At 33.2% G+C, this 13,780-nt stretch overlaps 1 protein-coding gene across 1 annotated transcript; it reads right to left on the bottom strand.

Moving 5' to 3' along the window:
- Positions 1 to 170: 170 nt before the first annotated feature.
- LOC135682823 (uncharacterized) lies at positions 171 to 13,712 on the bottom strand. The gene is made up of 12 exons (XM_065197883.2): positions 13,495 to 13,712; positions 10,714 to 10,887; positions 10,278 to 10,338; positions 10,007 to 10,077; positions 9,548 to 9,649; positions 8,480 to 8,681; positions 7,855 to 8,082; positions 6,652 to 7,144; positions 5,927 to 6,129; positions 3,603 to 4,073; positions 2,537 to 2,661; positions 171 to 1,214 (listed from the first exon to the last, which is right to left on the bottom strand). The coding sequence occupies exons 1-12, from the start codon at positions 13,630 to 13,632 to the stop codon at positions 1,080 to 1,082; spliced, it is 2,403 nt and encodes an 800-aa protein (XP_065053955.2). The 5' UTR covers positions 13,633 to 13,712; the 3' UTR covers positions 171 to 1,079.
- Positions 13,713 to 13,780: the final 68 nt, after the last annotated feature.

Genomic DNA, 13,780 nt, shown 5'->3' with positions numbered 1-13,780 from the left:
TCAAAGAGAAACTTATTGTGCCGACTTTACACAAAAATCACAATTCTGTTATTGTCTAAAGACAAAGAGTAGCTATAACATCTTGCATCATTCATGCTCATGGTTGCAGCATCAGGCATACGATCTAATGCGATTTCAGCAATGGCGTCTTAATAATAGAGGAAAATCTTGAAAAAGTTTAATGAAAACATCTCGATTGTCTCTAAATGAAATTAAAATCAGAATAAAGCGTAAAGTCTATCCACGGTCGTAGCAGATCATCTTAATACTTATTGGCCTATTCTGCTGCAACCTATTGAAGGCTCCTGAGCAACCGACATGCTTTGCGGTAGTGGTATTTTACACGAGATGCAATAGGCCGTATTTGTAATTTCATGCAGTACGTTATTAGGCCGGTTTTGAAAATACAGTCGCAAAGCATGCCGGTTGCGCGAGAGCCTTCAAGCGTGTAATTGAATGTTCAATATAAATCTTTACATAAATTTCATCTTTGTAATAATATTATTCTTTGTAACGATTATCTGGAATGAGCATCTTATATTTAATGACTAACATTTAAACATACTTTAAAATTTTTATTGCGAAACATAAAATTTAGAAGCGTATGAAGAAGTCGAGATTTAAGAGATAAAACATAAAATCAAATAAATTTATAGAAGTGTAAAGCATTTTGAAATCACTCATTCCAGATTTGAACAAAGAATGAACATCAGAAAATCGCAGACAGCTTTCAAAGGATTAATATGCTCTTGATTCGCAGGTGTTTCTATTCCCCAGAAAATAAAGTATTTCTAATAAATTTATTGACAAATAAATAAATTTGTCAATATCAATAAATTTATTATGCGAAAGGACGAGGGGAATCGTAAGCATTAGTTTAAAATGTTTATTTGATCTCAAGCAACAAAGTCTGTGAATGTACTAAAACCTGACTGATACGACCTTCCAACAACTTATGGATCTGAACCATCGCTCAATTGAATCTGCCGACATATATAACTGCATAAAACTATTTGTGAGAAATTTATCAAATGTAGCAGCTGGATCGACAATTTTTCAAAATTTTGAAAGGAAATTGATCAAAGCAAAGAAGACTTGCTATCTTTCTCCTCAGTTCTTTCTTCGGTGCCTTCATCTTTGTCCCAGACAAACTTATAACTGTCTTCCATACTTGACTGTCTTTTTTCCTCTTTAACTTTTTCTGTTCCGCCACCCTAAAAGCAAAGAAAAATGTAATTTAAAAAATACGGTATGATGTTCAAAACCAAACTTGCGCGATGCAGGGTAGGACCGCTTAAGTAATAAGTCGTATCTAGGAATTTGAGCAAGCTTTGTCCTTAAAAATATCTTCTATAGTTATTAGTAGCCTTTGCTAACGCAGAGACTAGGACAAAATAAAATAATGCTCAAAGGAAAAAAGATCTGAAAGCATGATTTCGCCTGACTATTCGTTTTATGACTTTAAATCACTATATTAATAAGAATTGACGAAATACGTGATTAGGAATTCGATTAGGAATTGGTGTAAAGGTTTTTACACCAAAAATACACCAATACCTTAGAACTAACTAGTGAGATGAAATGCAGATCCAAAATTAAGAATCAATGCCAAATAAACATTCACTATAGGACGTTTGATAAAGTATTCGAAGCTTATTCCCTGCTCTTGAAGACAATGTCACTGAACCATCTTCAAGCGACACAAAAAGGTCCTTACGGCTTCAAATACAATTTAAAACACATGTTTCAAGAGTACAGAGAACTGCAAATCAGCAAAAACGGATCGTGTAGGTCTTTTTTGGTTAAGGACAGTTTTTTGCTGAGAGTGAATCTCTTGTAAAATTGATGTGCTGAAGGTGTTGTGAATAGTTGAAAAGCTGTTTCGATTATAATATCAACTTGTCTTTGTATTAGTCTATTCGTCTGAATTCTCCAATGAATTCTTGTATATGCATGAAGTTGTGCTTCAGAACTAATTTCACCATTGTCCCGCCCTTGAATTGTAACATTATGGATAAGTCGAGGCTTCAAAGGGCAACTTTACTTATATCTATCTGAGAAAACGTTTGAAATATCCGTTTTAATTTCATGAAGATATTTGCAAACGTTGGGTTTGTAATTCCCTCATTCTCCCATTCTAATTTCACCGTAAAATAATACTTTGTATTTGTTCTCTTGTCTTTGAAGCGAAATCGTAGTGATGTTTGATTTTGGATTAGCAATAGAAATGCTGCGATGCTTGAGAATAATCTGCCCTTTTCAAAGGTATTTTTGTCAATATCAAACCATACGCTGAAATGGTAAGCGAGAAAATTTGGAAAATAGACACATTCTCTATGTTCTAGAAACATATAAATTTTTTCGGGATAAGTTAGTTGTAATTTAGCCCCCCAACGTTAAATCTGGTGCTAGGTTCCTTCTGCGAGATGCTATATCAAACATTTGAATAGTTTTTAGAGGGGAACTATTTGAACTTGGAGGACCTTTACACATAGATCAAAATGTAAATTGCAAACTCAACAAGAATAATACATACCAACATGTTGACAAGCATGTCTTTGAACTGCGTTGCGGTCTCATCAGTGAGAAAGTCTGTTTTACTTTTCGAAGATAAAGATGACAATGGCCCATCATTTGTTATTATTTTTATCTTTATGTTTGCTAAAAACATAAGAAGAATAGAAAAATGTAAATGGAGAAAAATCTTGATGTTGACCGTTGATTACTGAGACAGCAAATGTGCGTAGGTGTTAGCGAACAGTGCAGTTGGTGAAAAACCTAGCTAATCTCTTACGTCATTCAGTCGTCATTATCATTCCTTGCCAATCAATTGTTGTTATACATTTGGAGTTATTTTGCGAGAACATCAGTACAGTTTTACCTCAAGCGTAAAAAACCGCAAAATTCATTTTTTTGGAAAGAATACTGAAGAAATTAAAAAATACCTTTGCTACTTTCATCAAGAAAAAGAAGATTGGAGGATTGAATATTGGTCTTCATGCCGAACTTAATTGTCGGGAAAGCATAATGGGAAACTCGTGGATTTCAATTCTACAAAACTGGCTACAGACTTTAAATACATTTCTGATATCTAGATGCAAATTATGAACACAGAAGCTAACAGGTTATTTAGAAATAATAGGGAAAATCGAAATGAAGGTGTCGAATGAAAATTTTTGCTTTCGTAGATGACATAAAATGACAGCAATTCAACATTCAGGGAGATGCATTGAAATCCCATATCACTTTGTCTCGTGGCTTAGGTTCGGCAAATATTTTTGTGCCTATTTGTGACAAAAAGAGATTTGGCACAAAAGGACCCTCAACTTCACAGGATTCCTTTGAAAACACTACCGTGACGAGGACCTCTTGTGCAATGTTTTTTAAAATAATCAGAAAAAAATTAAACATATTCAAGAAAAAATGTTTTTCCAGTGCAACAATTTGTTGCACTGAGGACTTTATAGAAAATGAGACTTTTTTCGAAGAAAGTAGTTTCCTAAACAATCTACAAATAAACATAATCAAACAAAAAATGCCCGTTAATTTAGCCCAAAATTTTACATAAATTGCTATCTAAGATTAAAATCGTGGCAACTCACTTCCAAGATCAACACCAGCTTTTTTCAACTTTTCTTTAACCATATTCTCGATCTTTTTACCAGCTTTTTTGAGCCTATTGTTTGCATTATTGGTTCCAGCAAGCTCTTCCTGCTTTTCATCCTCTTCAAGTAGCTTCACGTCATCGCTGCCAAGATGAGTGATCTTTACCTTGATTTTATTGTCGCCTATTGTATCGCCTTTATCTGTGCCCTCCTTAAAAGACAAAGGTTCTGACGGCAAAGAATTCTTAATCTGTTTCGAATCCAGGTCATCTTCACTGGAGCTCCCAGCTGACTCTGACTTGCTTGCCTCTTCCGCTTTCTTCTCTTTTTTTCCTCCAAGTTTAAGCATCTTAATTACAGCATCAAGAATAGGATCAACCTGCTTTTTGGCTTCTTTCTCTGAAGTGTCAGCCACAACCTTTTCTGTATCCACATCATCTGTATCTTCGGGTGATTTTAATTCGTCCCCTAAACAATAGAACCTTAAATCATCAAAAGCACGGGAATAAAAGTGACAAAAGCTCCACGAAGAGACTAACACAACCGACAGGGAGACAAGGTAGTGACAGAATTTAGTCTTTTTTTATCATAGCGAAAGGCTAGGCAGTCAGTAATATTGGAAGGAAAAGATTCATTCTCAAATGGATCATTCTGAACCTTTAGCTTTTTGGCAATACTGCTATATTATCAGGGTAGGACCTTCGGAATCATTTGTGTCGCTAGCAGGGGAGCAGCTCTTTAGTATTCATCAATTACACATAGCAAATGGTGGCCAGGATTGCAAAGAAAATTTTAGGATTTAATTCCAAACCTATCCTAAGCAAAGCTCAAGTTTCAAATGAAGACATAGGGAGCAAGTGGTTTCTGTAACAAAAGGTGTTAATAATAGAAACGAAATAAATTTATCTTAATACAGCAAAATTCTATTTCAGTACATTAGATTCTCGTTGTCGTGTTGCTTTGTTCCAGACTATTTCCTTCGTAATATAACAGAGAATCAAGTGGACAGCATATCCTGCGTTTCTTTCTTCTTACACAAAATTCTTAAATACTGAAATTTCAATAGACTATTTCTAAGAAAATGCTTAAGCGGTTTGTTTAAGTCTACTAATGAAACGCAGAGTAACGTGACTAGAGTTTATGCTATATAATTCAAGCTTATAAATCTTTCAATGCTATAGTTCATATCAATATACTTGATACTTACTTTAGCTTCAGTTATGCACAAGATGAAAAGAAATGACAAACTTTGTGAGTAGCAAAAAGGATTGGTGGAAACGAGAAGAATTTTGCACACCACAAACAAGTCCTACATATTACCTAATTCACGAAAATCTTCAACTGACATCTAAAAGCCTGCTAAATACATGGCATATTCTATCTGATTGAGATATAAATGCCTGCGTAACAATTAAAGAGTATTTAGATTGCAGGAATGCCAATTCTTCCATAAGTCACAATTGGCTTAACCAAACCACGTGATGTCCTAATAAAGATGAGCGATTGACTCATTACCCCTAGGCGTAGTTAACTCTTTTAATCCCCCCAACACCTATCCGCAAATTAATAAACAACCATTCATGAAACTTGATGACCAATCTAACATTATTTGTTTGACATTTGTAGACAAATCGATTAAGTTCGTTGAAAGAACTATTGTGAATTTGTCTAATTATTAAGTAAACTTGGGCTAAAATTTAAACGATACAGTCGCGGAATAGAACTATGACATTAAATTGAAGACAAAGTATTCCGAAAGTAATGACTCAATGTAATGAGTATTTAAATGTTTATAGTGGAAAACAGATCGCGTTACCTCAACATTTTTTAATACAGGATAAAAGATATGTCAAAGCCTCAATGGTCAGAAGTAATAAGCAATGGTCATTCATTGGGTTCGATTCTTATTGCTACACCTATGGTTTGCAGATTTAAGTATCACCTGGTGAACCACATTCAAATCGCCTCCTTTAACTGATAAAAATTTTGGAAAAAATAGAGAATGAAATCACGTTGAATGTAGAACTTTATGATTTTGCATGAAACACTAGTATAGGTATGAAACTGGTTACACTGCGAAAAAGCAATACTTTTCAAAGTGTTGGATAAAAACAGTATTGTTTCTCTTATGGTAAAAACGATAAGGATTCTAAAAACCCATTTGTGTAAAACTTCAAACTGGTCTACTTTTCCAAAACCATTATCTCCTTAAAATTTTAGATTCTTCAAGTACATAACACAATTATTTTATCATTTCAGTAGAAGGCTTTCATAAACCATCTTAAATAAATTGAATAAAACTGTCTCAGAAAAAGACATACCTGATTTAGCAATTCGATCCACTTCATCACGTTCATTTCGAAGGCTTTTCAAAACTTCATTCAGACTAACAAGGGGCTCTTCCTTCGTTCGAGGGTTTTTCTTGGAAGACTTGCCTCCACTAAACATGTCTTGTATATTTTTGTATCTCTTTTCAAACGCTTCACTTCGCTTCAAGGAGTTCTCCATCTTTTTATTTAGACGGCTAAAATAGATATGCAAAAAATAGCACAAAGCGTAAAAGTATTTGAGGAAAAGAAATAAAATGGAAAGTATTTATAAATGGCTCTTATGAAAAAACACTACATATAAAATAGAATAAATATATGAATGTTGATCTTCTGGTTCTAAGAAGAATCTTTCCAATTTGATCAGTGTAACTTTAAAGGGTATAGAAATTGCCAGGGATATGTTGCTAAAATGTGAATATTATAGAAGGTTCCGAAAACGGGTAATGACAAGAAATTAGGAACATTTGTTGCTTTTAGTTGAATAACTGCATTTGTTTAAAATGTTTGCTTTTTTCAAAGCCAGTTTCAAATAAGAAACAAACTAGCATTGCAAAAAGCTCAAAAAAGATAGAATACCTTGGGCATACATTTTTGAGCAACTAGGCTCCTAGATTAAGAGAGACCGAAAAATGAAAACTCAAGATCCTGACAAAATAAGGGTGCAATATGTCAAGAAAACTTAGTAACGGGCAGGCATTAAAATTGAAAGGACGTACTCAATCCGCTGTTGAAACAATCGTAGGTTTTGTTCTATTTTCTTGATCATAAGTTCCAAGTGCTGGGCATTCTTATCACCCTTCTCACTGCTTTTCTTAACTGTCAGTTGGTTTAACAACATTCTCAAGTCGGTTATTTGTTTTTCAGCTTTTTGCTTAGATTTCCCAAAATGGTTAACAAATATAGTTCTTTTTTCCCTGTCTTTTTTTATCAATTCTTCTGCTTGCTTATCCACTTCATCAATTGCTTCCTGTAAAGAAAACAGCTTCTTGATCTCATCTGTTAATTCTGCAACTGACCCATCCTTCTTAAGCTTCTTTTCAAACAGCTTTCCCTCAGTGGAAACCATGCCATCTCCTTTGCTCATTGGATTCAGTTCTTCCACCATTTCATCAGCTTCAGTTTTATCTTTTGAATCAGTTTTTGTCTGTTTTTCCACTTCTTTTCCTTTCACCTCTTCCTCAGATTTTGCTTCAGGCTTTGCAATAGTACCTTGAAAAACACATGGATGATAATAAAGCATTTTTCTGGTGTACCAAATTACCTTAGCGATAAGCTGGAAAATTTTGTTTTTAAGGTTGAAATTTCGCATTATCTGCCCATAACACAGAGTTGAGGTTACAAACAATCTTATCACTATCCCAAAATCTTATGGCATCCAACACACAAATTGCCATACTAGATAAGGACCGTCAATATGTTTTCATTGTCAAATTGCTCCCTTAATCACATGTCATTTGACTTTTACCACACGATATCTGCTGCCATGTTTACGAAAAGCTTTAAGAAACTCAGTCCAACTTTTGAATACAAAAGTTCTTAAGGGAATTAATTTATAGGAATGATGTGGCAATGCTGAAAGCGTGACAGAAAAGTATAGCGTGGCGAATCAGGTCACTTGAGACAAATTTCTTCTCATTTTCATCATACCATCTTCCAAAAGTCAATTTTGGCAAAAATTTGATGAATGTTTCTATCTGAACGTCTGGTGCTCTAAAAGTAGGCACCATTGATAGGTCCAATCGAGTAATTAAACGATACTTTCGATAACAAAATAACTACTTTCGAAAGACTGACCAAGATATCACACATGAAATTACAAATAGATGATTCAGACTTAAGATTAAACCTATTTACTTCATCTTGGGCCATGAGAAGCTTTTTGGATATCACCAAATTTAAAAACAAAGTTGATAACTAACCTGATAGATCAATACCAAAGTCTTTCCAGAAATTACTCAAGTCATCTTTTGGTGTGCCATCCTTCGATTTGTCTTTTGCAGCCTGTACGGGTGTTGTTAGAAAGGACTGAAAAGCTGTTACGAAACTACCAAGAGGATCGGACAAAGTTTCTTCGTGGAGAATTTTTTTTCGCTTTTCTGCCTCAGCTGCACGCAGGCGTTCTTCTTCTTTCTTCTTTTTTATTTTTTCTACAGATGCAAGATATGTCTTCGAAATTTACAAGTTCCATACCGTTTCACTTGCATTCCCAACATAAGACTTTCTTGTCAATACAAAATGAAGTAACGCACGAGGTTCCATTATGGAAAATACTACAGAGAAATCTGACTTTCTTGCTCAATTAAGCTTCTAACGCTTTCCTGTCTAGCCCAAGGCTCTTTTAAAAGGTTCTCAAAAGGTTCTTATACAGGGTTCTTATACAAAAATAGCCATTTAAGCAAATCATTAACACTTCTTTCTTCTTAATAAAAGTAAATACACACACCACTCTAAGAAAGATATAATTTTTCTTTCAAAAACATTGTCAGATACAAAACGAGAAACGGTTTGCTAAAATATTTTAGATGAAAAACAAACAGCTCTAACCTTCTTCTTTTAGGAGATACTGGTCGTACTGGTGCTTGGTTAAAGCTGGCGAGCAGGTTATATCCTTAGCACTTTCTTTTTTCGGCGGTTTGAAGAGTGGTAGTGTACAAAGTGATTTGCTTTGCACATTAATCCTGTACACACAGGTCTCTGGTTCATCAACGGAGACAACAGCATTAACCATATCTTCGTTGCAAAAGAACTACAAGCAGAAAAACAATAAAATGGGCTGAGGTAACACCAGAATCCTAGAAATAAATCAAAATCAAATAGGGATTTACGTATATAAAAATTTCTAAAACCATCTATTATAGCAGATCTTTTAACAAAAATAAGTCGATGAAGAATAGATGGCAAATTGATGTAGAACAGGCTTTGACTATTTTAATTCAACATCAAATGGTTGCACTACAAATTCTGTAAGCTTAAATAGCCGACAACTAACAACTCAACCTGTAGAAAGTCTCTAATGGTTACCAAGTAAATACATGGTCCGATGTCAAAGTGTAGCCAAGAACCAATTTAGTGATTAAGAAGCATACTTAAGCTTGATTACGAACATTTTTAAAGCATCTGGCTGAATTAATCCCATAAGGTGAATTACAAGTTTTAATTATTCCTCTTTTGTATGGATAAGACTTGAGAACTTCATGACAAATCAGAAAAAAGGGCGCATGATTGTTGCTAGCAACACAATAAACCCAGCATTGTACAAAGCAGTACAAGTCCTTTATCTATGGTTAAGCAAATGCATTGACAATATGGTTAAGCAAATCAATTGACAAATAACCAGTTTGCTTTTTGTCACAGATTAGTTTCATTTGCTGGTTTTTTGTTTGTTATTTTATTTTAATACAAAATTCAATCTAATTTCAAAAGAAACTAATCTAGATCACATATTTAAACTAATAACAATGCTTAGTTACAATCCAAATGCTAACTCCAAATACTACAGCTGCAAGTTGTCCTACACCATTATTTTATCAGTTCTTAAATGTTCGTTCTCAAATAAAAACACCAGTTTGGATAACAATAAACATAATACAAACAGTGTTGACATAAAATTACCTTGACAGTGGTTTCTCTCTTTTTCCCAACAAGATCACAAACTGAACCATTGACATACTTATGATAATGATATTTGATTTCTTTTGATTTGCTCTGTGAACTCTAAAAAGCAGAAAAATTATGTTTTTAAATAAATTGACAACATATCTTACAGGATGTCCATGAATGCTCAAAATACCTATATAATACTTTATATTGCTGCGTTTGTGGTTTTTTAAACGAGTTATTTCTATATTATCAATGTCATTTAAGGCCATTTTAGTCTACAGAAGACAGAAGTCTCATGCAGCTCTTTTTTCATAAAAATGCAATGCTTCAAAAATGTGCATATTGCTGCAATTAACATGACACATTTATTTCAAGCTCATTTACAAAACTTGATAAACAATAAAAATGTTAACTGCAAAGCTAATTCTCTCAAATCAAATCAAAGGAATTCTCTCAAGCATAAAGGGGTACCGTATTATTCCATTCCTTTTCTGAATGAAATGTTCCAAGGCTTATGACATCTCCATGTACAATGCCATTTTCTGTAATAAAACATATATTCCACTAAGATTAAATTGACAAGAATTTAACCAGAAACAGAAAAAATCAAACTAAGGCCTTAGTGCCCTAGAAATTCCATTATTCAGAAATATCACAAAATTTTTAAATAATTGAATCTATATTTATAAATAAATATATATTGTAAGGACGAGAATAAGTTTGGATAGAAAAAACTTGATACCTTCATGATACTGAGTTATTTCCTTCTTGTAGCAAACTTTGTAGGTCCACCAATTAAGTGTCTAAGTAAAAAAGATGGGAAAACTTAAGTGTCACATTAAGTTAACCATTGAGCCTGCTGCTTTTTGTAACTAGTTGAGGGATGAAGTCTTAAATAAAAAACTATTTCTATCCAAAGACTTGTATCCAAGGTAAGCTGAGCACTAAACTTTTTGTGCAGGGAATGGACCTAATTCCTAAACTTAAAAATCACAAAACCTTTTTCTAGAAGAAAATAGGGAAATGAAAAGCACATTACTTTCAACTATGAAGGATACATAACATCAAACTTGAAAATCTTAGCATACTAGAAGAATAAATTATCAGTACAAATTGTAAATTAGTAGAGAAAACCAGTTCAATGAACAGGCTTAAAATTCATTCAAGGTAAAACTTACATAAAACAAACAATGCCCTTGAAGTGAAGAATCCAAAACTGACTGCACAGTGACATCAGTGTCATTTTTGGAATCTGTATCACTTTCCTTTGGTTTTATATCTCTAATGGGAATGGCACATTGATAGATTTGTCCATATTTTGAAGAAAGGTGCAATGTGTTTTCCTTAATCTCCTAGAATTTCAAAAGCAATGAATTAACATAAATCAATGTGAGGCTTTAGATTAATGAATAGAAGTCAATGGCATCATGAAAAAAACCTTTGTACTTATTTGGATATTAGCAGCAGCTTGTACTCATTTTTTGGCACATTTTGCTGTACTTTATAGACAAGGGGGCTTACATCATTTTGTTGAATTCCTGTCAAGCTTTCCTGCTACCTTGAAGCTGCGGGTGATAATGTAGAAGGCGAAGAAGAATCTGGGTGCTACTGATGATCCCATGCTGGATGATAATGCTGGTTGATTAAATTTCTAGTGCCTATTTTTTTATTTAAGTACATAATCAGGTTTTTATTCCTTTTTGTGTCTGTCATTTCAAACCAAGTATTTCTGCATGGTATTGTAAAGGTGGCTTATAATCAAGGGCGGCTTTCATTTTATATCTACCCAATTTGCTGTGGCTTATATAATCATGGGTGGCTTAAAAACAAGGGCAGCTTACAATCGAATAAATATGAAAAGGCTCTTTTTGCCATCATAAAATTTCTTTAACAAAAAAGAAAAATTTTATGAATATTATTTTGGTACTAGAACAAAGATTGATGTCAAAATAAGGGGGAAATTATAACATCTAATAAATTAGATGGTTTCAATTAAACCTTATTTAAAAAAAGAGATACATAAGTAATTTACCTTGTAGGCCTTGTCAAAGGAAACAAAGGAAAGAAGCCTTGTATGCAAAAACATTTAAAAAAGAGGTACAATTTTAAGGAAATTGCTTTGAGGAAATAGATGGAAATTTTAAACTGAAAACTATTTTTAACAATACCCTTACTTGCTTTGAGTAATGCAATGATATTATGAAATGAGCAGTAAAAATCACTCATAGCATAATATCAATACTTTATTTGTAGCTTTAGTAAAAATAGTACAAATACCATTTGTACCTCTTCTTTAGCATAATTGCTGTGAAGCTAATACCTAATTCCCAAAGATCTGATAAGATTTTGTTTGACAAAATACATATTTTGTAGTTCATTTTGATTAAAGGTTCCATAAAGTGAATGGAAAGTGTTTGTTGAGGCTTTTGTTTTCAATTCTTAATCAACTCTACATATTTTCTTGAGATATTTGTAATTGATCAATAGCATGATTGTTATAAAAAACAAATGTTACCTAAAAATATCTGATAAATATGCAAATGCTCAACCAAAAAACTAACTTTAAACCACTACAAAATACATAGTATCAAATATTTCCTAAAAATAGAAATGTAGCTTCTTATTCAAAAGATGTTTAAAGAAATCCAATTTTTTATGTAATTTTTTGTTCTCATAATTAACATACCAGGGCAATTACCAATGTATCATTAGAGAATTATAACCTTTAAAAGGCCTGTTTACATGAGCAAATTTACCCCCCCCCCTTTAGTCAATGAGCTTCCTCAACAAAGCTTTGTAATTTCCATCTATATTTATATGAAAAACACTATTCTAATGGCAAACTAGATCCTGCTCTTACCTTGCTAGATCTCACCTCTTGAGGAGGCATTTTCTTATATAAACACTAAACTGGCTTGAAGGTGGGATGAAATTCTTATTTATGTGCATGTATTCGTATTCCATAAGGAAAAAATCGCGAAATAGGAAAAGCTGAGAGATGGGATCAAAAAGTTGCTTGGGGATGGGATAGAATTTGCATTTAAACATGTGATGATTTCATTCCACCTGCCGGCTGAAAGGTAGGATAATTTGATCATATTCACCATTCCAGGTTGATATCATTGATTCTGTATCTCGCTATTTACACACCTTTTTCAAAAATGGATTTCAGATTTGAAATCATTGTTTGAAATTAGTTTATTCTGAGAACTTCATGCTGTTTGGACCATTCGGTCCAAGATATCTTGTTTTGAATATTTAGATATTTCTTTAGATTTGACCCAGATGTGCTGCTGTGGTGAAAAATATTCGCTACAGCAACAAACTCCATTGAAATGTGTAGGAAAAGCTAAATGCTAAAAATAGGATAATTCGCTGCCTGACAGCCAAAACAACATGGAATTTTCAGCACAGCCTAATTTCAACATGTAGATTCCAAATCTATGATCCATTTTTGGCAAATACAAAGACACAAAATTGCCCATGACAGAATAAACAGGCTCTAACAATACTTCACATCAAAAGCTCAAAGTTTCAGTCTGTTATATAGAATGATTTGATATACAGTTTCATTTAATGTCCAATAAAACTTTCCATCCTCTCTATCTGCACTGGGTCTATTTTCATTAAGCATAGTTTATTGACGTTAATTCATTTTATACATACTGTCAAGACTTAAGCGTATTTATGTTGTTACAATTTCACTAATGAATTGGCGGGATGAATATAGTTTTCTTAATTGTATGCCAGTGAATTCTTGGAGAAAAACAAGGCCCTTTCGATTCACCAACTACTGACCGATGTAACTTCAAGTTATAAGAAAAATTTAATATTAATTGAAATTTTTACAATTTAACCTTTAAAAAACAAGTTATGCTCTCATCCAGAAGTAATTGACGACATCATTACTTAAACTGTAAACATGAGCAAAAGACGGTTATGCTTAAGTCTTTTCTTACCGATAATAAAACTGGTTTCTTCGTGATTTCGATTCCATATTTCAGTTCTTTTAATTCTTCGATGTCCAGAAAACCAGTTGATATTTTAATTAGTTTTAAAATGACGAATAAAATGTTAACTAATGAATGCCTATACATTTTTCAAATTCATAATTTTTCCCCGTTTTGATCTTCTTCGTATATTACGGTTCTAAGGCCCTTACGTGTTGTTGTTTGTTGTTTGGTTGAAATTCTGAACGAGGCAATACAAATATGCCGACACGGTCGTTGTCGTTCTTAGCATTAT

This window comes from Rhopilema esculentum, chromosome 16 (genome assembly GCF_057945365.1).
Source record: "Rhopilema esculentum isolate cy_ngs chromosome 16, ASM5794536v1, whole genome shotgun sequence".
In the NCBI taxonomy this organism is placed as follows: Eukaryota; Metazoa; Cnidaria; class Scyphozoa; order Rhizostomeae; family Rhizostomatidae; genus Rhopilema; species Rhopilema esculentum.
This window is presented reverse-complemented; position numbering and strand designations above follow the sequence as displayed.

Bases quoted from the DNA above. Each gene is read 5' to 3' on its own strand.
- LOC135682823 (XM_065197883.2), bottom strand. From the start codon at position 13,632: ATGTATAGGCATTCATTAGTTAACATTTTATTCGTCATTTTAAAACTA. The intron at 10,888-13,494 runs GTAAGAAAAGAC...TTGAAATTCTAG, and splicing joins AGAAACCAGTTTTATTATCG to GAGATTAAGGAAAACACATT. The intron at 2,662-3,602 runs GTGAGTTGCCAC...TTATGTTTTTAG, and splicing joins AGCTGGTGTTGATCTTGGAA to CAAACATAAAGATAAAAATA.